At 36.2% G+C, this 22555-nt stretch overlaps 3 protein-coding genes across 5 annotated transcripts; 1 reads left to right on the top strand and 2 right to left on the bottom strand.

Annotated features, from left to right (window-relative positions):
• The first annotated feature begins 5532 nt into the window (after window positions 1-5532).
• LOC131658160 (protein MAINTENANCE OF MERISTEMS-like) lies at window positions 5533-8002 on the top strand. Its single transcript, XM_058927489.1, has 3 exons — window positions 5533-5680; window positions 5769-6206; window positions 7961-8002. Exons 1-3 carry the CDS (start codon window positions 5555-5557, stop codon window positions 8000-8002), a joined length of 606 nt encoding a protein of 201 aa, XP_058783472.1. The 5' UTR covers window positions 5533-5554.
• A 1624-nt stretch (window positions 8003-9626) lies between these two features.
• On the bottom strand, window positions 9627-17659 carry LOC131661610 (protein argonaute 16). 3 transcript variants are annotated; one of them, XM_058931205.1, is made up of 23 exons: window positions 17447-17659; window positions 16578-16825; window positions 16298-16509; window positions 16002-16217; window positions 15745-15881; window positions 15566-15663; window positions 15389-15486; window positions 15109-15268; window positions 14852-14968; window positions 14666-14773; window positions 14454-14516; window positions 14226-14339; window positions 13977-14142; window positions 13788-13900; window positions 13528-13665; window positions 13269-13399; window positions 12120-12185; window positions 11089-11152; window positions 10692-10803; window positions 10550-10623; window positions 10297-10391; window positions 10178-10209; window positions 9627-10094 (listed from the first exon to the last, which is right to left on the bottom strand). In XM_058931205.1, the coding sequence occupies exons 2-23, from the start codon at window positions 16797-16799 to the stop codon at window positions 9952-9954; spliced, it is 2679 nt and encodes an 892-aa protein (XP_058787188.1). In that variant the 5' UTR covers window positions 16800-16825; window positions 17447-17659; the 3' UTR covers window positions 9627-9951. The 3 variants fall into 3 exon arrangements, with proteins under 3 accessions (XP_058787188.1, XP_058787186.1, XP_058787187.1); XM_058931203.1 differs by having other exon boundaries at window positions 16578-16813; XM_058931204.1 differs by lacking the exon at window positions 17447-17659 and having other exon boundaries at window positions 16578-16832.
• Window positions 17660-18942: 1283 nt separating this feature from the next.
• LOC131661609 (uncharacterized) lies at window positions 18943-21723 on the bottom strand. The gene is made up of 4 exons (XM_058931202.1): window positions 21259-21723; window positions 21095-21178; window positions 19389-19561; window positions 18943-19292 (listed from the first exon to the last, which is right to left on the bottom strand). Exons 1-4 carry the CDS (start codon window positions 21545-21547, stop codon window positions 19098-19100), a joined length of 741 nt encoding a protein of 246 aa, XP_058787185.1. The 5' UTR covers window positions 21548-21723; the 3' UTR covers window positions 18943-19097.
• Window positions 21724-22555: the final 832 nt, after the last annotated feature.

The raw sequence follows: 22555 nt of genomic DNA, 5'->3' as shown, positions 1-22555 counted from the left end.
GAACAATACTTATTACCAATTCTAGACTCTGAATTTGACATAAACCTCTGTCCATAACCTTCCGTGGTTAGTTTTTTGGCTGCTTGCATAACCAGCTGATCATCCTCTCTTAAGAAATGCACCTCATAGTTATGTGCATCATCGTTAAAATCACCTAAATAAGTATACGCCCAATTATCTCTATGAAGATCAGTCATTACAAACAATGGAGGAGCCAGGATCCTTGTTCAAGGGATTCATAATTAGTATTCTATAACTTTTTGAGCACACTGATTCATTTGATATAATAAGAATATTTCATTATCTTTTATTAATTGGTTTATACAATGGTTCAATGTGTATGGATTCAATGAAAATATATTTTCAAATTATGTTTCCAAAGCTTATAGAGAATTTACTTCCACTGTTATTCCAAATCTCTAAGAAGGATTTAGGATATCATTACCATGATAATATTACTATGATGTTATTAAATTTTAAGATAAGAGTTGTCTTTGTCCAACTTTAAAGTTACTTTGGCTTTTATGCCTAAAAAGGATGAAGATAAGAAAGAAATAAAGTTACTTTGACTTTTATGCCTAAAAAACAATGAAGATAAGAAAGGAATAAACTTACTTTGGCTTTTATGCCTAAAAAGAGATGAAGATAAGAAGGGAATAAAGCTTCTTTGGAATTATCTGAAAATAGATGATATTATTGTTAGCTTTACAGCTAAGCGGAATCTGCTACATTACTCATCTTGGTGTTATTAAGTGTATTATGAAGCCATGAATATTATTTTTAGCTTTGCAGCTCGAAAGAATCAACTACAAATGACATTAAGGTGTCAAATTTACCACATATTTAGAATAAATCTCTGCCCATAACTTGTCATGGTTAGTTTTTTTGGTTGCTTGCATAACCCGCTGATCATTCTCTCTTAAGAAATGCACCTCATAGTTATGTGCATCACCGGTTAAATCACCTAAATAAGTATACGTTCAATTATCTCTATGAATATCAGTCATTACAAACAATGGAGGAGCCACGATCCTTGTTCAGGGGATGCAGACTATATATATATATATATATATATATGTATATATATATATATATATATATATATATATATATATATATATATATATATATATATATCCACCTTTTTGTTTCACGTAATAATAATAGAGAAAAGAAGAGGAAAATAACGTAACAAAGAAGGAAATGAGAATGAGTGAGCGTTTGTATTGGGGTTTCCTTTTAGGTAACATTTTGTTAGGATTTGATACTATTTAAAATATGTTCATATTACATTATGATTTTATTTTATATAAAAATATACTCTTTTCGTATAAGGTTAACACCCTACCGCACAAGTCATTGAGATCACGTAGATATAACATTGCAAGAGTGAGTGAATGAATACCTGATATGAGATGCGAGATATTGTCTAATTAGATATGATGGTTTGTGATGAGAAATTAGGTTGAATCAGGTGCACGACCTTCTGTCGAGGATCAACCTATTCGTATTCCATATAAAAGATTCCTTGATTGGGCAGCTCAATTTGGGTAGTCTTATTGGACCGTTGGGACGGCCCAGATCAGTTCCCCCCAAATTCTTACTTTCATTCATGAAGGTAGGATTGGGAAGCATATTGAGGTTGACTCTTTTGAGCGTCCTTATGGGCCGTCTGACGGTTGCCAAGCATATTTTCACTTTTTGGTTGGATAATATCGCAACACAAAAAATACATGAGTGCATCACACGCTCGAAATACAACAGAGTCGCCACCAAACTTTATATATTCCAAATGAAAGAAAAAATATCGATAAAATCCACGAAAGAGAAGAAAATAGTCGTCATGACTAAATTAGGGTTTGGGAGTCAATTATGCAAGTGGAATGTATTAGCACCTCTTACATTCGTTGTACTCAATGTGACTAATTTATTTAGATTTGATAATGAGTATTAGTGTGATGTTAGTTTGTGATCTTCTATAATTATTATGCGAAAAAGAAGATTTTTTTTTTAGGTTTTTTATTATTGTACTCACCAATATTTCAAAATCTTGTGCCTACGTATTCTCAGGTGCAATGGGAAAATCAAAGTTTCGTAGTTCGTAGTAGAAAACTACGCATTTGTTGGGTGCTTTTAAATAGTGATTCTTAAATCACATTGAATGGTTAAACATTGCTTGTTTGGAGGCTGAAGCGTTAGTTTATTTCGTGTCGAAATGAATAAAGCATACTCGTTTGCAAAAAGGTTTTCGAGGTGACGCTATGGCGAAAACATAATTTGATTGGTTAAATTATTTTTAGGAGGATACAAGTTTCAGATGACTAAGCTATACAATTTGTATTCAAACACTTTAAGAAAATGTAGGACATACGTCAAACTCGTCCGTCTACGCGTTTATTGAAAAAGTGTGAGACGAGTTTAGTCTTAACTCCTTAGTAAAAGGTGAGTATCAAATGGTCAAGCTATATGACTTGTATTCAAATACTCGAGAGAAAGGTAGGACATACTGATGGTGAGAAAAACACAAGAAGGGGGTTGAATTGTGTTGACTTTTTATGTTTTTTCTTCTAAAGATCTGATATCAAATTCTTATTGTCATATTCAGAATCTGTTTCAGAGTCTGATGGATACCAGCGGAATAATCTAGAACAGAAGTAAAGAATAAAGCAAGATAAGACACAAGCAATTTATCCTTGTTCTTCCTACAAGTAATGAGTAGTCCAATTCCCTTGCAGTTCCAAGATATTTCCACTACAATCGAATTTGATTACAAGTTGCTCAAGCACAAAAGCAAGAGATTTCCAATGCCCAAACACACAAGTAAGGGACTTCAATGCTCAAGCACACATGTAAGAGACTTTTGATTTCTCAAACACACAAGCAAGATACTTTAAAAATTCTCAAACACACAAGCAAGAGACTTTACAAATGCTCAAGTACACAAACAAGAGATTTCACAAATGCTCAAACACACAAGCAAGAGACTTCCCTGCTCAAGCATGCAAGTAAGAGACACCTAATAATCTATCTAACAGATAAATGATAGTGATAGAGTGATAGTTACACTTGATATACAATCAAAAGTGTAAACAAATTACAACAAAGAAAACTCTAAGACTTAATAATTTCTTAGAATGTACAATGGTAAGAAGTTCTAATTTAGCTCGTGCTCTTTGTTTTGACAGCGCAACTTCTCCTTTTCTTGTCAGGGCGCAATGTTATATCTTTCTCAAAAACTTCAGCTTCTTCAAGCACAAGAGAGACGTTATAGAGAAGCATCAACAGGTTTGTTGCCAAGCTTCCTCGAATGGATAATGCAGTTGCAAACTCATTTGAACTTCCTTTGCTACAAAAGGAATTATCAATTGAAAACCTTCAGGTTTCTGCAAGTTTATGTTGAGTTATCACATGATTAGAACAAGACAAATTGACCTCATAATCTGATAGCGATGTGTCAAGACTTTCTCAATTCTTGAGCTTTGACTGGGTTCAGGCTCTAGTCCTTCAGAGTCAGAGTCTTTCCTTCTAATCCTTCTGACTCTGACTCTTTAGAGGCTGGCTTGTTCAGAGTCTAGAGACATCAGATTATGATCAGAAGTTAATTCTCCAGAATATGATCTTCATAATTTGCCTCTTAAAAACTTCTCTTTCAATGTTCAGTGCGGTTTTAGAATTGACTTTCAATCAGTATATTGATCTTTGTACCTGCACACTTAAACACACATTAGTCTATCCAATTGTTCTCAAATACTTTGTTATCATCAAAATTCAAAAGATATGGAATAAATAAATTTTGTTTTCACAATCTCCCCTTTTTTGATAATGACAAACACAAATATTTAAGATAAATAGTAGTTGTTTTATTTAGAGAAATTCTTTGGCCACCTCCCTATCTTCTAGTCCACCTCTGGTGAAAACCCCATTATACCCCTGACTTCGGAAATGCATGAAAAAGGTGTTTTCGGAAGTTCATCTCTGAAAGCGCCTTTTTTTTTGAAAAAAATGTCTTATTTCGGAAGTTCATTTCCGAAACTACAATTTCGGAAATGAACTTCCGAAATAAAACGCGTTCTGCAGATTAAGCAGAACTCTCCCCCTCCCCCAAATCATTTACCCTAATCATCATCAAACACTTCCATAGGCGAAATTTCTGCAGAAGCAAGTGTGAAGTAGCCAAACTCTTCTTCCAAACTCAACCAAACTCATCATTAAACACTAATTGGTAAGTTTATCATTGTTTTTTCAAGTTTTAGATCTATTTGATTAAACTATATTAGGGTGTTTAGAATCTGAAAAAATGACATTAAGATAGCTTAGTACTGATATTAGGATGTTTAGTAGGCAAAAAAATGGATTTGGTTTAGGTTTTTGGGTCTGCCATTGGAGGTTGCAGAGAAGCTCTGCGTGGGGGTGTTTCGGAAGTTCATTTCCGAAAACACCTCCATCCCAGTTTTCGGAAATGAACTTCCGAACTGTACCAGAAGTTAATTTTTTTTTGTTTTTTCATTTGTCTCGCATATTAATCGATTTCGATTGTTTACAGGATCATGTCAGACCAGCCAACACGCATCAGACAGGGGAGAGAGTCCCAGACTGCGTCGGCTAGACGCGAGCGGGCGGCGGCGCAGCTGGCGTCGACCCAGGGACGGGGGCAGGGACGGGGACGCCGTGTCCGCGTTCCACAGGACTTGGTGGAGAGTTCATCTGCTTCAGGCTCTAGGAGTAGGCTGGCTCGGGTATCTTCTTCATACCGGATGTTGACCCTCCAGTCGGGGAGGAGGAGGAGCAGGAGGAGCAGGAGGTGGATAGCTTTCCGGGAGGGCCTTTTGACACTTCCCTGCTGATTCACTACCAGGATCACGTCGCTCGGCGGATCTGGGAGGGAGAGGTATTTTTTTTAACTTAGCCGTTTATTTGTCACCATTTTTTATAATTTTACCGTTTATTTCTCGCTTATTTGTTTTTTTTGTAACAGGAGAGAGAGCCGCTGAAAATGGTGAACCACGCCCGCAAGATTTTCGGTCTGTTTAAACCAGCAGCTGAGTGGTTTAACGACCATGTGCGAGGTTCAGGGCTCAGCGGGCTCTGCATGACGGGGTACACCACCATCAGCACCGGCATGCAGGGGGCATTTGTGGAGCGCTGGCACAAGGAGACGTCCTCTTTCCACTTGCCGGTTGGGGAGATGACGATCACCTTGCATGACGTGCAGTGTCTTCTCCACCTGCCGATTAGGGGGCCGCTGTTGACCCACTCCAAGATCCAGAGGGTGGAGGCCATTGAGTGGATGACGCTCTACTTGGGCATGGAGCACGAGGTTGCTCACTTTGAGTGCGCCACGACATCTGGGCCTCATATCCAGTTCACCACACTGAGCACTTATTTTGAGCACCACCTGGACGCGGCTGCCGAGGCTGAGGGTGAGGGTGACGAGCTGTTCACAGAGTATCACTGCGGCTGCGCTCTCCGATGCTGGTACATGCATGTGGTAGGCGCTGCATGCTTTGTGGACAAGAGCGCCAGGTACGTCGACGTGACCTACCTCCGCTATTTCATGGACCTGGATACCGTTCACCAGTGGAACTGGGGGGCAGCTACTCTGGCATATCTCTACCAGAAGCTGAATGAGGCCTCCAACTGGAGGACGAGGCAGCTGGTCGGATCCTGCACTCTGCTTACGGTACGTTTGATTTTAACACATTCTCGTATTTATTTTTTTATTTATGTTTCGTATTTAATTTTAATACATTATCGTATTTGTGTTTCAGAGCTGGATCATCTCCTACTTCTCCCGCATCCACGGCTTCCACATCGATCCTGCGTACGTTGACGCCATGCCCAGGGCCGCCAGATACGACCTCCAGAGGGGGAACGATGCGGTGGGACCATACCTCCTATACCTGGACCGCACGATGCACGACGACGTCACCTGGAGGCCGTTCGCCGACTATGCTCAGGTTGTCCCCTTCGACGGGGTTGCTCTATATTCAGGCTGGTTGGCATGCGGGACCGGCATCATGGTCCGGTATCTCCCGGAGCGGTGCATGCGGCAGTTTGGGTTCGTGCAGATCATACCCAGGTCACCCTTCGAGGCTGCTCCTGACACAGTGACCAGAGTGCAGCTCACTGCCATATGGGAGGAGTGGCAGCATCATGTGGTACCGGAGGAGTACCGTCGCATGCGGGTCACCCAGGACTGGCACAGTGTGGAGGGGTACGTCACATGGTTCTACCGGGTAGGCATGACAACGGGGCGGGTCGGGGACGGTTTTTACCTCCCCCAAACCTAAACCCGAATCTCTAATCAATCCCCGTTACCCGCCCCAAACCCAAACGGGGATGGGGAATTAAAATCCAAACCCGTCCTTGACGGGTTCGGGTTGGGTTCGGGTATCCCCGCCCCGCCACCATCTATTTCGTAAAATCAATTTTTTTAATAAAAATATTTACTTTTTCAAAAATCAAATTACGTTATAAATAACAAAATAAAACAATCTCAAAAAAATTCTTACATATATTTCAAATATTTAAAATAATAAATACAAATCAAATTATTAAAACATTAGCCACATATTTAATAATATAAATTATGAAATATAAATAATAATGTACATATTGAAATAAACGGGGCGGGTTCGGGGACGGGTTCGGGGTGGGTACTAGTGTCCCCATTACCCAACCCATTCCCATGTTTTCTAATCGGGGAAAACCCAAACCCGAACCCAAACCCAGTCAAAGCGGGTTTTCCCCGTCAACTTCGGGGCTGGTTCGGGTGGGTACCCGTGGGTCTGGGTTTTATTGCCATGTCTACTACCGGGTGTCCCATCCTCTCTTGAGACCCGACGTTCTCGGCGCTCCTAGGCCAGCACACAAGGAGATCCTGGAGAACCGGCAGGCGGAGGATGACCACGCCATCGATCTCCTTCCGATCTGCCAGCGGATAGAGATGCTTGGGCGGGACGCGTTGCATCGAGGTGTCATTCATCAGGGCGGACCAGAGGCAGTCGCCGTGATGGAGATGATCGTCACTGATGCGGGCCGTGCGGCGGGGTACAGGCGGCAGAGGAGGGCCCAGGGTGAGCGGGTTAGGCACACCCAGTAGTGGTGGGGTTTATTCATTTTTTGATTTTGGATTGTATATTTAGCACACTATTTTTATTTATTTCGGTTTGTATATAATATTTTCATATTAGTATTTTTTTTTTGTTTATTTATCATATTAGTGTTTTCAGTCTATCTATTGTTTATTTTATTTGCCGGTAACGTTTAATTAAAATGCGGTTGCGTTTAAGAAAAAACATAAAAAAAAAAAACACAGTTTCTGCATAATTCGGAAATGAACTTCCGAATTCACCCCCCATGAGGTGTTTTCGGATGTTCATCTCCGAACGCACCCCCCATGAGGTGTTTTCGGAGATGAACTTCCGAATCAAGGAAAATTTTTTAAAAAAAAAAGTGCTTCGGAAGTTCATTTCCGAAGCAGGGGTAGTTTGGGAATTTCGCTGGGGGTGACCCCCCATAGGGAGGTGGGTAAAGAAATTTTCTTTATTTAGCATTCTGACTTCAGGCTCTGAGGTTTGTAAGCTCTCCAAGAGTTTGATAGTCCTAAGAGTGAGATTTTGTAAGCTCTCCAAGAGTTTGATAGTCCTAAGAGTGAGATTTTGTAAGCTCTCCCTAACTCAGAAAGTCCTAAGGGTGGGGTTTGTAAACGTCCTAGCTAGGTTAATTACATTTTTCATTGAAGCACAATAAAACAGATATTCAAAATTAAGTTAAGCATAAACAAATTTAAATCAATTAGGTTCAGATGCTTAAATACATATTCGTCTTCTCTCTCTTATGTCATCAACAAAAAGATAAAAAAGAACAGAAAAGAGACTTGAAGCATAAAACAATGTAATGGATCAATCTGTTGATGGCTTATATGAACGTGATTAACGGTACTTGAAATGGTTTGTAGTTGTGTTTATCAATGACATTCTCTTATACTCTCCGAGCATAGAAGAACGCGAGAAGTATTTGAGGACGTTGTAATATTAAAATAGACAATTATAAGTGAGTCTAAATGTGAATTTTGGCTTAACGAGGTTTAGTTTCTTGGACTTGCAATTAGCTATGACGGCAAATTAGCAGATTCGTGTAAGATAAAGTGAGAGAGTACGCTGAATATACGAGAGATTCGTTGTTTTACCTGTGATGCAATTGACTTTGAAGGGTGAGTAAGACTTTTGATTAGTCAAAGAATTGTGAAGTTAGCCTTCAAAAGTTAGAGAAACTAACAACATCTACATTATTAATTCTGTCGTGTCTATTAGGAGGGTTATATTGACTCCAAGAGTAAGTGTTCAACACTTACTCCAAATCATAACCATTGATTTTCATTAATCTAACGGTTTTAATTGATCATTTAATCTAATTATTTTTGGAAATATTTTTTTATATAAAACTTTAATTAAAACCGTTGGATTAATGATAATCAATAGTTATGATTTGGAGTAAGTGTTGAACACTTACTCTTGGAGTCAATATAACCCTCCTCTCTATATATATCGTGACGAGTATGAATTCACTTCATTTCTTAAAATAAAATGGAAGGTCCATTACTATAATTTTGTGTGCATAAAGGTAAATAAATAATAAATATGTGTCACATGTTTTAAAAATACGTGTAATATACACATAAAACTATAGTAACGGACCTTCTATTTCTTTTTAAAAAATGAAGTGGATCCTTACTCGTGACACATTTTATCAAAAATTCTTACTCATGACACATTTTATCAAAGATTCTTACTCATGACACATTTTAATGTGATATTTTATGAGTGAATTTTGTTTAAATTTCTCTTCTTGTTACTAGTTGATTGTATCGAAAATGTGTATCCCGTCAAATGAAAATAAAGGACGTGCACCAAATCACAATTTTACTTTTAAAATATTAATTACACTATCAATTAATTATAGGTGTGTAGTCAATGAAATATTCTGTAGACAAAATTGAGGTACAATTTTTTAGGTGTGGTTCTTACTATTTTCCAATGAAAATACGACAAATATACTAAAATATCATTTAGTGAATAAAAATAGGAAAAATTTGCATACGTGTATGAGAAAAAATTTGCATACGTGAAAAATAGTAAAAATCACGCCTATAAAATTGTATCTAGATTTTGTCCATATTCTATATGAAACAAAATATAATAAAAAATTAACACATTCATTTCAATCCATAATGATCTATAAGCAAAATTTGACTTATTTTTTTAAATATTAACAAATTATTTATTGTCTTATTTAAAATGTGCAGAAAAAATCTGATTACAAGAACAGACTTAAATCACTAACATTCTACTTATTGCAAAACACCAAAAATAAAATAGATCACTTGTTACTGAACAAGAGTAGATCTTTACAATATAAAAATAATTATCAGTCACATAAATAATCTCCTTATTCTATCTATGTACATGTATTTTAGCAATAATCTTTGTTAACGCAATTTTAATGACATTAAACTTAGTTTCACACAATTTTAATGATGTTAAACTCACGAACCCGCCTAATGATGTTTCACAACTACACAAAAATGTTTCATCAGTGCTAGTAATTCCATTCTCATTCATTCAAGTAATCAACATCAAAATATAGCTTAATCATAAACCAAAATGATTTAAACCACTAGAGCAGGCTTTACATCAGTGTGATATTAGTGCAACATGAGAAGAGGAAATAACTGTTACGAAATAAGTACTAATGTATGCATAAAGCAGCAAGTCTAGTGTGAAGCATTCAATATTACCATGATTGATATCATGGTAATACGAATATGTCCCAAAGCTCCCATTGAGATTTCCTAAAACAAAACCTGGGTTTTTAACATCTACGTTAACTGTACACCCCAGAGATATTTACTCTTTAACTGGTCAATCAAAATGTATTTACTGTTCCTCCTCAACAGAAGAACATGGAGGTCTTCACATTCTTATGCAACCTAGGAAGCTCTGGAATGGGGATGTCTCTGTCCAATAAATCATCGAAATTCAGAAATTTTGCCATTTGAGCTGCAGCATGGTGGGCATAGGATATAGGTGCCACTGAAGGAAAATGTAAGAAATTAATTTATAATACAAAAAAAAAACCAAACATTGTCATGCAAATAATTATTCTGAGGGCATACCAATTGAGGTTGCGATCGAGCTCCTTTGGTTCCTAAAAGAAGTAAAAAAAAAAGTAGTAAGATTGACTATTTGGGGGGTAGGTCAAACATGATGTACAAACAAGAGGTTGAATGCCTACACATAGGAAAGCGAATTGATCAAATTTTGCAAGCCATCTGGCGTGAATCCAATTTCATCAAGCAACACATGATAATGTACAGGCCTAGACGTTCCCTATTATAGAGAGGAAAAGAATAAAAAGGCACATTAAAGTTAAAACATCGGCACTTCAACTGACACTGAGATATTTCATTGGTATCACATGCTCTACTAATGCTAGTAAAATGAGTATAACTTATCGAATAGTGAGGAAACTAGACAGGAAAACTTACAATCAATCCAGCATGAGCACACATGTAGAAATCATAATTTCTTGGATGCACAATTTTTGTGTCGACAACTGTCCCTGTAGAAGAAAATTTACTATAAAATGTTCCTGTGTTCGTATATATACAGGACAAAGAAGTAGCATACCAGGAGGAACGTTTTCCAGAGCATTAGCTTGAAATAGCCTTGCATGATGATTTTTCTGTGCCACAATTACAGCGAACTTGGGAACATCAACCTCGCCAATATGTTTATAAGCCTGTAATTACAATAGTTTATCATCACCTTAAAACTAATCAGCCAAGAATGTCATTTAATAGGATAGGTGAGTCAGCTGGGATCTTTTGGTAAATTTAGGACTTATTTTGTTTTAAAAATGCTTGAAACAAAAAAAAAGGCTTTATAGAAAGATTTTAGTAATTGTTTCCTACAAAATAACTATACCCAAAGAGATGCAAGGAACAGTGTATAGCTAACTTCAACGAGAGAAACAGCCAGTCAAATAATCAAATTGATAAACTAAACGGGAGGGGTTGCACGCAACCTTTATTATCTGGTTAAGCTCTATATTCAACACCTGGTTAAATTGTGATTCACTAACTCCATCCCTGCACAGGAAAAGACACCAGAGGGTGAATAAAAATCTTACAAGAGATAAAGGAATTTGAAGCCACCGAAAGTGAGTTCATTTTCCTGAAAACTAATACATCATAGCCACTCGTCAAATACTAGCAGCATAAACTAATAATTAGATATCAAAAACTGAATATTAGCTTCCTAGAAATAGACACCTAATATCTATGTATTATTTGTTACTAATTTGATTGAGTAGCAAGTAACCAGATATGTATTGAAGTGCTTGGGGAACCCTCCCTTAAAAACTAGATATCAAGGCAGAAGAGTCAGACCACTTAAAACACTCATACTACTCGATGTGGAACTTAGGCAGCCCATAAAACCGAAGACAGTGTCATCGTGTGGTTGCATCTGTGGTCACAAGACTTTTCCATCTCGAGCAGCAGTCCTAGTTGCACTGGATGTTTTTAGCAACAATAGCTTACAAAACACCACCTCACCAACTTGACCAGTGATCTGGAAGGAACTTTGATAACTACAGACCTTAAACACTAATTAACCGTGTTTTAGATAATTGCACGTGTAACAATGAAAACTTTTTTCCTCCTTTCCCTAATTATTATACAAATGTTTTAAAACAGAAACACGAGTGGAAACAATGGACAGTCTTACAATTAAAAGTAAAAACATGAAACTAAACAGAACTTTTTCTAACCTTATATGCCCGTAATTCTAGAAATATGCATGGAAGAATTGTTCCTCTCATAATTAACCCAACAATGCAAAATGTTCTAAAATGAAAAAATTGGAGTAGAAACCACAACTATTTCTGCAAATAAATACAAGTAGCTTACATTCATTAATGTTTTCTTGATATTATTATGATAGCCATTATCAAAAACATCCTAGTTAAAAAATATTTGACCTACAAGCAGTTAGTTAGCCTAAAGAACAAACACGACTAGATATCTAACCAACATAACAGTGAGCGAATGACACCTGAAGAGAATAATTTGAGTTGGCTTGCGTCCATTACTAGAACTATAGAAATCTAGAAGCAATTCCCTGCAATGAAATACCATTCAAATTTTAATCTATATGATCATGCATGCATAAAGAAAAACAATAGAAAGTATGATTACCTTAAAAAATTTATGCTTGCACACAACTTGATATTAGAAAAGTATATAATGGGATAACGAGGCTGGATAATAATAGAATATAGTGTTGAATATTGTTTCTTTGTTTGTCACTTATCTACAGCACTAGTATTAATTGCATGATACAGAACTTTCAGAATATTATAGCATAATTATGGCTTCTGCTTAATGGTTAAGCATCTTGTCCTATGGCTTTGATTTTGGCTGATATATTTCTGGCATCTCATTGTATTTTATTTCGATTTGATGTACTTCTGTATTGGTCATTCCAAGCTGGAAGTCTTGGGAACACATTGCAGCTTGCGGGGGGCTATTAAGGATATAGTTAGTTAGTAATTAGGAGGACTTGTCAGTACTTAATGGGTGCCTATAAATAAGCTTTGATGTAATTGGTTACTTTACTTTTTCTCATATTGTAATAGTTTTCATTATCATCAATACAAAGAGTTTCACAACCTTCTCTCTATTTTCCCATGGATGCCATGTTTCTTAACATTACCCTCTAGAAGATTTTAAGTTTGTCATTGTTCTCTTAGATAAATGTCAAATAGTTAGGGAAATGTACGATTCGGTTGAGTTTGATTAGTGAATTGCTTGAATGGGAGATGTAAAATGTATGGCAAAATGCTCCTAAGAAAAAATCTGCATGCCCCTATGTGACACATTCCTATTTTATCAGATATTGTTTCTTTCACTACAGATCTACAACTCCCCAGATTCATTATATTGCTTTCCGTTGTAATTATATATTTAGGCCATAACTTCAGTTTTATAAGAATACACTTGTTAGGCCTTTGCAGATCCCATCTAAACTGCATTTGAGTCCAAAGTTGCAGTCAAAAGCTATGATTAGATTTATGCTGTTGATTAAGTCTCGTCCTTCTATTTTGTGGCTAAGTGGGTTTCTATTTGTTCATCTTGTTGAACAATGAGAAGGAGGAAGGTAGTACAAAATGGTAACAGTTCAAGATGTACAAAATAATCAAACCTGATAATGCCATCATCACTCCCATCATCCAAAGGCTTGAATAGAGCATCAATCATTTCCACCTTAGGTGACTGCGATCTCACAGATGCTCTATACCTCGAAATTAGAGGCCAACATCGAGATCCAACAACCTACAATTCAAGATGACTAGAATTTGCAGCAGAGATAACCAAAAATAAACATCGTATTGCAAGGAAAATATAGCACTGAGTTTGATTATTTACAACACAGATAGGGGGAAAAAAAAGAATAGCCTTACAGCTGCTATTGATGGAATATCTGATTGGCCAGGGGAACCATGAGAGACATCCATCCCTAAAATCATTGTTGGGGTATCTTTAATCAAGGGAAGATGCCCAGAATGCTCTATTGCCAGCAAAGAATTTATTCCTCCGAGCTATATTGAGAATATATGTACAAAATTTTCAAAACCACGGATAATATTATCCGGTCAAAATAAGCTAGAGTCTAGATGGTATGTGTTTAAATATATCATGGTACAAAGTAGTCTTATACTACCTTGGAATTGATTTTAAGAAGCACATTAGTAAGATATTGTTCGGTGATCTTGAGAGGGGAAATGCACTGTGTAGCAACCCCAGCTTCACACAAACACTTTCTTTTCCAAGGCCCTAAAATTTGCAAAGAACACAGTGAGAGAAATATCAACATAAAGAAAATACTGGAAAAACTTGCTAAAAGAAATACCATAGATGTCACAGTTTTTCCTCTCTGGCAAGACACAAAGAATCAACTTTGGTTCTTTAGTAAGTTTTGATGTCAGTAGGTCAAACATCTTTTCAACCCTTGCAATAGGGTTAAATTTTCTCGTTTGTGCATCTTCCTCTATTAAAGTATATGGCCGTTCAATATTCTGTGTAAATATTCAGGTACATGAGACAGTCAATTAAATGAAGAATACAATGGAAGATACTTGGAACAATGTATAATAGATACCATTCCCTTGCTCATTCCACATTTAATCAGCTCCCTCGTTATATAACTAGTATCACATATTGCAGAAAAGTTGACAACAGCCCAATAATCAATATGTGATGGTTCTAGAAGTGTCTACAAAAAAGGAATATAGAACCATCAACCATTGAACCAGTTAATTATATTTGAGATCAGTTTAAGAAACAGGACTCTTGAATCCTCTCTGAATATGAAAGAATAACGCAATACCTTTTTTTTAAAGTTCCACCTTCCATTATTGGGAAAGCAGTCTTCATTCTTACCTACCTTCAACTGTGTGTCAAAGAGTATTAGAGTTCACGTAGTTCCCAAAATTAATTGAAACAAACCAACTCATTTACACTGCTTTATCTTTTATCTCTCTCTGACTCTCTGGTGCATACAAAAATGTGATTATTGCAGGTTGATGCTAGATGATTTACCTTTGGTGTCTCAAGAACTCGACCATCAACTGGAGTGAACTGTTTGTCAATAGAAATGCCACATGCCGCAAGAACAGCGTCATCTTCGTAGGAAGAATTTCCTAAAGCCTATAAATTTTAATGAGCTTTAATTAATATAATCATTTCAAAAACAGACAACATATTAATATCTATCTATGAGCATACATTTGTCAGAATTTTGATTCTTTCTTGAGGCTTTTGGCGTGATTGTTCTACTAAAGATGCCTTTTGTGCAGGAGATAATGCCTTTGTATACCGCTGGAGGGGAACAAGTGTACATAGCTATACCAATAGAATAGAAAAGGAAAGAAAAATAATCAGATGTAATTGATCCAAAAGAAAAGACTGTTACAGCAAAATAATACAATTAGTACAAAATAAGAGCGAGGACATAGTTTGTTAAGGCATAGAATTCAACAAACCTCCAGGGGCAAAAAGATTGGCCGATTTGGCTTCCCAACATCAAGACATGGAAGGTAAGCAGAAGAGGCCGCCTCAATGTCGTGGTGTTCAACAAAATAGTCATATACTGTAAGTTCCACTGTCTGTTCTGTTTCTCCATTCTTCGTCTTCATACTAAAACTGCCGAAGAAATCCAAATTTATGTTTTTCCAGTCATGAGGCCCATAAATTTTTATTCTTGCTCTTTCAGAGATTTAAAGTAAAACAGAATAAACACATGACTTTTGAAAAAGTACTTACAGTTGTTGAATGCAGGGTTTCTCACTAAAGCCAGCAATTTTGAATTCTTGGTTACGATGTGTAGCACGAACTCTTGAATTTTTAAGGATTCTCTTGGCCTACAGATTACCCAGAAAGAAAAATGCCTTCAGGAAATTACTAATGCTGAGTCATGAACCTTATTTAGCTGTTTGTCACCTTTGCCCAGTCAATACGACGAGTTTCCTTCACATTCTGGTTTTTTAGGAGAAAATCAATTACAGGTTCAGGTTTTACGATCATCGTTGTGGACACATCTGAAATAAATACATTGAGAACATAAAATAGAAGAATATCGTGATGCCGGGATTTCAAGTTAAGTATGAGAGCATTCCTACCCATATTAAGAGACAACCCTCCTTGTGTAAGACGGAAACTTGAATGAAAACCGCGAATACCAGTTACTCCGCCTCCAACATCAATTATATTCCTCGAGTCATCATGAAAAAAAGATTGCCTTACCAAGAGACACCCTCTTTCCACACAGAAGAAAGGATTCAAGTTCAACTAAGTTAGACCACGTACATAATAACGAAAATTCATGCAGCAAAATTTCAAGATACTTTAATTTTATGTTTATAGAATGCAGGGGTACCTATTGGCTGCTCGCTGCCTCAGTACAATATTAAGCACCCTCAATGCATCCTGAGAATTTGCACATGACTCAATCCCTTCAAGGGAAAGAGCAATGGACTGCAAGGGTATTTTGGCAGCAAAACTTATCTCCACTGTGAATGCCTTTGGCTGAAGAGAACGCTTTGTCCTTTTATTTTCCTCACAAGGGGTTCCATTAGCACCAGGACTCTCGGTACTAATCCCAGAAATCAAAGCAGTATAAGCCTCAAGACTAGAAAACAACGGAAAACTACAAAAATCATATAAAGAACTTACCACTTTGGAAATGAAAGTGTTTCTTCAAGTAGAACTTTGAACTCAAACTTATCATCTGGAAGAGGACCCACCGTGTACAATGCTCTTCCTCCATCATACGCAAAGCTTTTGCCACCAAGTTCAGAAGAGTATGTTTGGCGAAGCTTATCAATCACTTTTCTCCCAAAGCCCTTGCTTTCAACAGCTCTTTTATCTTCCGAAGTGATAGTAACCTGAAAAAACCCTCCAATTAGTCAAAATGAAATAAGGGAAATTGCAATGACAGAACCAATTGACATACACTATACTGGAAAAAGGTTGCATCTGTAGCATCAGCAGCAACTTTGAAGAGATTTGCAATCAAAGGTATGTGTTTTCCTGTGGTACCAACACTGGGCCTACTGATAATAGAATAGGTTGGGAGAGCTATTTCTTCTGTTTCCGTAGTAGGCAGCACATCAGGAGGTGATGGAGGTAAAACTGGTGGCTCAATAGCTTCTTCAAAGTCAAGTATAGTCGCCATCTTCTATCCTTTTTCTACAAATGCCGCTTTAAATCATCAACCAGGAAAAGAAAATGCTACATTTAAAAACTAAAAATACAGATATGTAGGTTTAAATTTTAAGAGATTATTCAGTGCTGCGTTACAGTTATCTATATTTTCAGAAGAAGAAAAAAACGATTGTACTTAACATCAAAGGAAAACTCGTGTTTTCAATTATGAAAGCAACTACTATTTTCTATAAACACTCGGTTCAAAATGACAATGGCTAACAACAAAATGATAAATACTTATAATGTAAAATAAATTACCTAAAGAAAACATTATCAATATCAACCGACAAAAAAATTGAAGGACCGGATTCTAACAACAAAAACACAAAATTAGAATACAGAGAAAAAACAGCAACTAGAAAAACGAGAGAAAAAAAACATGTAAAGCAACAATAACAACGGCTTTGGCGATCAAACTAAGCACATGTATGGGGAATCGGAAATGCAGAAGAATGAGAAAACCCTAGGCTAGCAGAAAATAACAACATGCAAGCAAATGAAAGTTGATTTTCAGAAACCGAGTGTAATGTGTAATCAAGGAAAACGAAAGCATGAAATAGGTAGTGATTGTTGAGATTTAAGATCAGAGTAAAGGGATGAAGAAAGGTTTCGTACCGAAATGAGGTTTGGTAGGGTTTTGAGATTTTGGAGATGAAATGCGAAATGGAACGGCTATGCGTTGAGAGCACTCTGCATAGTGAGTGCGTGTGTGTGAGAGAGAGAGGGACCTAAAAAAGAGAGGGAAGTAATGGTATTGACTTCTCGGCTACTACTACACCTCTACCCCTTAATCAAAAGGTTCAATAAGGTAATTTATCTCCGATAACTTGACAAAGAAAGTTAATTGCTGTCAAATTACTTTATTAAGTATGATTTTCTCTTATTTATCAATTGATTGACACATTAATGATTAATCTCTTTAGTGGCATAAATGGTTTTTTCACACCCGCCTCAATTATGATAGCAGACACTACATTTCCACATACGTTTTATATATGCTAGTAGACAAGCAATAAACATTTCCACATACATTTTATATTTCTATATATTTAAACAAGCGTTATGGTTTATCCTAAATTTTATGTCTAATTTTTTAATAATACTTACTTACAAATGAAAAATATTTATTGAAAAAATATGGAAATACAAAAATATGTGATGGTATTTATTATTGGTTATAAAAAAAAAAAATAAGTTTTACACTTTCAATAAAATCATAACCGTTAACTTTCGTAGCCGTTTGACTTTTTCTTTAAATCATATATAAAAAGTTTTTTTAATGGTTGTGATGCACTGACCATATAAAATATTTTACACTGACAATGCACTACCTTTAATCTCATAGATATTTTTTTTTTTGGTGACAAATCTCATAGATATATTGATTATTGATAAATATAAAAAATTATATAATACATATTTATTATTGATACATAAACACTATAAAATAAATATTTGTCACTGATTAATATAAATAAATTTATGAGATAAATTTTTTTATTCATGAATATTAAAAAAAAATGAGACAAAATATTTTACATATACATATAAATGACGAATATTTGTTATTGAAAATACTTTTTAAAAACATATGAAACACCTTTGCCATTATTAATATAAAAAAATCTACAACACAATTCACTTCCAAGAAATATAAAGGAATTATGTGACAATTATCCTTCGTAATTATTTTTGATATAGTCTTAAGTTCTGACTGAAAAATAAATTCGTAATTATTTTTGATATAGTCTTAAGTTCTGACTGAAAAATAAATGTAAATGAGTTGCGGCTAAAAATACATTTTAAATAAATGTGAATGAGTTGCGTCTAAAAATACATTTTTCGATTCTATAAGAAGTTTTTATTTTTTACTAGAGCCGGATACAATCCTTAGAGTGCTACTAAAAGTGTGCTTGACACTTATAAACCTTTCTAATGCATTGTTTGCTGTATAGATACAACTGCAATTCAATGTCTTCTATGCAAGACATTCATTTCAATGTAGCTCTTTCATAAATTCTTGTGATATTTATTCTATAATTAAATGTTCAATTCAATGTCTTCTATGCAAGACATTCATTTTCCTTGGTCGATTTACGGTGAGCAGGCCCTTTACAAAATAAGGTAACAGGTTATTTGTCTTTGAACGATGTGATTATGATTCAACTCAAAAGTAAAACATTTGATACAAATTTCTCTTCTTGATGCCAATATTTACAAACTAGCAAAGAATATATACATGAAAACAAGAAACACCGATTAAGGCTCAAACAGAAGGACTAGATCTGAGAACCTTTTCAAGCTTCTCAGCTTTAGTGTAATCCTTGTCACTAAGAGGTCCAGCAGGAAAAGGTGTGATCTCCACAGTGAGATGAGGAGTTGGTAGCTCATCAAAAAGAGCTCTCACATTGTTGCAACAAACACTTTCTCCATGTGCACTTTCTCGACGGATTTGGCAACCCTACAATGGTTAATTAGTGCTATCAATTTATGAGGATAAGAGAAAAATGATAATAAAGTAACTAGCTATAGAAACAGACAAAGGAAAATTGCAAACCTTGTGAGAAGTGGCATCAACAAAGTGGTCATCATCTGACAGCAGAGATGCAATGGCTTTAAGAAGTCGTCGCCCCTCAGACTTGGATGGGATTCTGTAGTTCCTTCTTAGAGTACCCTTAGTTGTAGGATGCCATTTGCTCGTAAGGTTCCCTCCGTTAGCTCCTTCCTTTGCTGACCAAATAAAACAAGTTGAAATAATTAACACGGATTGCAACACAAAGATACATTCATTAGTAAGGTCCTTGAGCTTAGTATAGGAGTTAATGTTAAAGGTAGAGTAGAGCAGCAGTTAGGCCATGGTCTATGATATGGAAGGCTATTCTAGATAGGGAGAAAGAGGACCACATGGATGACAGAGGGGGTTGCTATGTAGGTGGCAGTATGACTTGAGCAGGGTCCACGTCCGGGAAGCAGCAATCTGTAGCTAACTCAAAAACGGAAGTGGAAATTTCAAAGTTCACATCAGGGAATTAAAAAATGGATCAGTCAGTGAGTTTATTAAGCCAAGGACAGCAGAGACCCTCATGACTTGTTTTGGCGACTAAAAAATCAGAGAAACCCGCCTACATGAGTGCAAATGGAAGATTTTGGAATGTCTTTTGATTTGATGATAACCAAACTTCAGGAACTTACCAAGAATATAATCTTATTCAACGCCCTACAATAAACAGAACTAGGCCTAATGAAAGGACTATAATATGGACTGGAACTACACCTAATGATATCTGTAGTAAATATTTCATCGGCAAGTTTTCCTATCCCCAGCTTTTTGATGGTTGGGCAACCTATTTGACCTCAGATTTGGCATACAACTCGTTCCTCAGACAATAATGTTTTGATCCTGACAATCTACGTAATAAGAAACCTTAGGATCTCTAAAGACATTCTTAAGATTTTTCAATGCTTCTTGAACCTCCTCTGAAATCTCTCGAAACTCAGCAGGGAAACCAACAACGTTATTTCATTCTGCAGGGAAATGTTGGTATTCACTTTGCAAAGCTGTCATTATCAATTTGAAGAATGCTGCAGATCACCATAATCTAAGTTCACCTTTACCGTCATCTCCTGTCCCTCCACCTTTATTTGCATATTCAACCTTAAAGTTGACCCTCGTCTCCCCTAATCTCCAGCCAAACAATTCCTAATTCCCATCTCTATGTAAGCTCCACCTAAACCAACAAGTAAGAAATCAAGTTGAACTTCCATCACTTGCAGTTTCAAAGTTACTCGGCCAAAAACATATTACTTTGAATGAGCCTTACTGTGGATCATGTCAACCTGTCTAGGAGATCTTTAAATAAGAAGTTCTCTTTGAAACCCTTCTCTAACGACTCTAGTCTTGTATTCATTCTTATACGCTCATATTTACGGTTCTGTAAAGTTTACAGAACTAGCTATTACATTTGTTTAAGCTTTACACTATAAGTTGTAGCTATCCAGTTGTCTACTGTTAGTTGCAGGTTGTTATCGTTTGATACAGTCTTTCTATAAAAGACTTTTCATAAAAGAACATTCCAGTCCCACTGTGAATTATGTAGTAATAAATCACTAATTAAGTATTGAAAATCATAATGGAACAAACTCAATTTTATGGCATTACACAAGGCATAGATAGATCACAAGTATATTAGATATTAATTGATACAAAAACAGAAAACCCAAAATAAACAACAAACAGTTAGGGATAAACAAGTAAGAATATACCTGGTTTTCCAAGTATGCCTTGTGTCCATTTAGAGAACCCTAAGTCACCAGAATCATTACTATCACCATTACCGATTTCCAAACCTGAACCAAACAAACTTAACTAATAAGGATCCATAAAATAAAAGTAAAACAAAAATAGTATGAAAAATAATGTGTAAAACCTGAGAGAAATGGGTTAGAAGGAGATCCAACGAATCCAGTCTTGATAAGAGCATAGAAGACGCACATTCTACCAACCCATAGAACGGGAGTTTCAAGCAAAGAAGCACGGGTGGTAGTAGTAGTAGTTGCTGTCCGAGATTTTTGAGTGGTGGAAAAGACGAATCTGTTGAGAGAAAGAGATGGTAAAGTTGCGAAACCAGGAAGAAAGGATTTGTGCAAGATAGTTGAGGAGGGATTGAAAGAGTGAAGAGAGACGGTGGTGATTTGCAGAGAAGAAAGTAGAGTCATTTTTTTTTTTTTATGAATGATTAGATGTTAGAGTATCACAACAAGTGTAACTGCAAGGAAGAAGATGGAGTGAGTTGGGTCTCTTTCCTAACCTTAATTAATTAACTGTATCGTCGTCATTCATGATGTTTTTCTGCTTGAGCACATCTTAAGTGTACATTGGAGAATTGTCATTTAGTTTTGGATAAGTCCATATTTTTCGTACATAATTTGGATAATGTCTGTCTGCCAATGCTTTTATTGTAAAATTAGAAAATTTCTTTATCAACCCTAATATCTTCTTGGTCACCTCTGGTGAAAAACCCAAACTATCTCTAACTTCGGAAATGCATTTCCGAAATGCAAGAAAAAGGTGTTTTCGGAGATGCATCTCCGAAAGCGCCTTTTTTTTTGAAAAAATTGTCTTATTTCGGAAGTTCATTTCCGAAAACAGCATTTCGGAAGTTCATTTCCGAAATACTGCGCGTTTTGCAGATTAAGCAAAACAGCCCCCTCCCCCTAATCATTTACCCTAATCTTCTTCCAAACTCAACCCCAAGAGATTTTTGTGCAAACCAGTTCCAAGCTACCTCAAAGGCTCCATCTACTTGCTCTATTACATTCAAAAGTCCTCCAATCTATTCAATCGGTAAGCATTTTGATTTTAAGATCTATGATTAAAATGTATATTAGGATATTTACAAATAGCAAAAAATGTATTAGGTTAGGTTTATACTGATATTTAGGATGTTTAGAATGTGTAGACATAGGTTTGATGTTTGGTTTAGGGGTCTGCCATGGAAGTTGCAGAAAACTTCCTCGCAGGGGTGTTTCGGAAGTTCATTTCCGAAAACACCTCCATCCCAGTTTCGGAAATGAACTTCCGAATTGTATCAGAAGTTCAATTTTTTTAGTTTTTTTCTTTTGTCTCGCATATTAATCAATTTCAATTGTTTACAGGAACATGTCAGGCAACCAACCAGCACGCATCAGACAGGGTAGGGAGACCCAGACTGCATCGGCTAGACG

This window comes from Vicia villosa, linkage group LG3 (genome assembly GCF_029867415.1).
Source record: "Vicia villosa cultivar HV-30 ecotype Madison, WI linkage group LG3, Vvil1.0, whole genome shotgun sequence".
NCBI classification, from domain to species: Eukaryota; Viridiplantae; Streptophyta; class Magnoliopsida; order Fabales; family Fabaceae; genus Vicia; species Vicia villosa.
The sequence above is the reverse complement of the archived record's forward strand: the minus strand, read 5'-3'. Positions and strand labels throughout refer to the sequence as shown.

What these genes read in the sequence shown, in the direction of transcription:
- LOC131658160 (XM_058927489.1), top strand. Translation starts at nt 5,555, where the DNA reads ATGGACCTGGATACCGTTCACCAGTGGAACTGGGGGGCAGCTACTCTG. An exon ending in GATCCTGCACTCTGCTTACG is followed by an intron (nt 5,681 to 5,768) that starts GTACGTTTGATT and finishes TTTGTGTTTCAG; the next exon opens with AGCTGGATCATCTCCTACTT. An exon ending in TCACCCAGGACTGGCACAGT is followed by an intron (nt 6,207 to 7,960) that starts GTGGAGGGGTAC and finishes AATGGTTTGTAG; the next exon opens with TTGTGTTTATCAATGACATT.
- LOC131661610 (XM_058931205.1), bottom strand. Translation starts at nt 16,799, where the DNA reads ATGGCGACTATACTTGACTTTGAAGAAGCTATTGAGCCACCAGTTTTA. An exon ending in AGCTTAACCAGATAATAAAG is followed by an intron (nt 10,804 to 11,088) that starts GTTGCGTGCAAC and finishes TTGTAATTACAG; the next exon opens with GCTTATAAACATATTGGCGA. An exon ending in CTCGATCGCAACCTCAATTG is followed by an intron (nt 10,095 to 10,177) that starts GTATGCCCTCAG and finishes ATTTTCCTTCAG; the next exon opens with TGGCACCTATATCCTATGCC.
- LOC131661609 (XM_058931202.1), bottom strand. Translation starts at nt 21,547, where the DNA reads ATGACTCTACTTTCTTCTCTGCAAATCACCACCGTCTCTCTTCACTCT. An exon ending in AGGCATACTTGGAAAACCAG is followed by an intron (nt 19,562 to 21,094) that starts GTATATTCTTAC and finishes TTATTTGGTCAG; the next exon opens with CAAAGGAAGGAGCTAACGGA. An exon ending in TTGATGCCACTTCTCACAAG is followed by an intron (nt 19,293 to 19,388) that starts GTTTGCAATTTT and finishes TAACCATTGTAG; the next exon opens with GGTTGCCAAATCCGTCGAGA.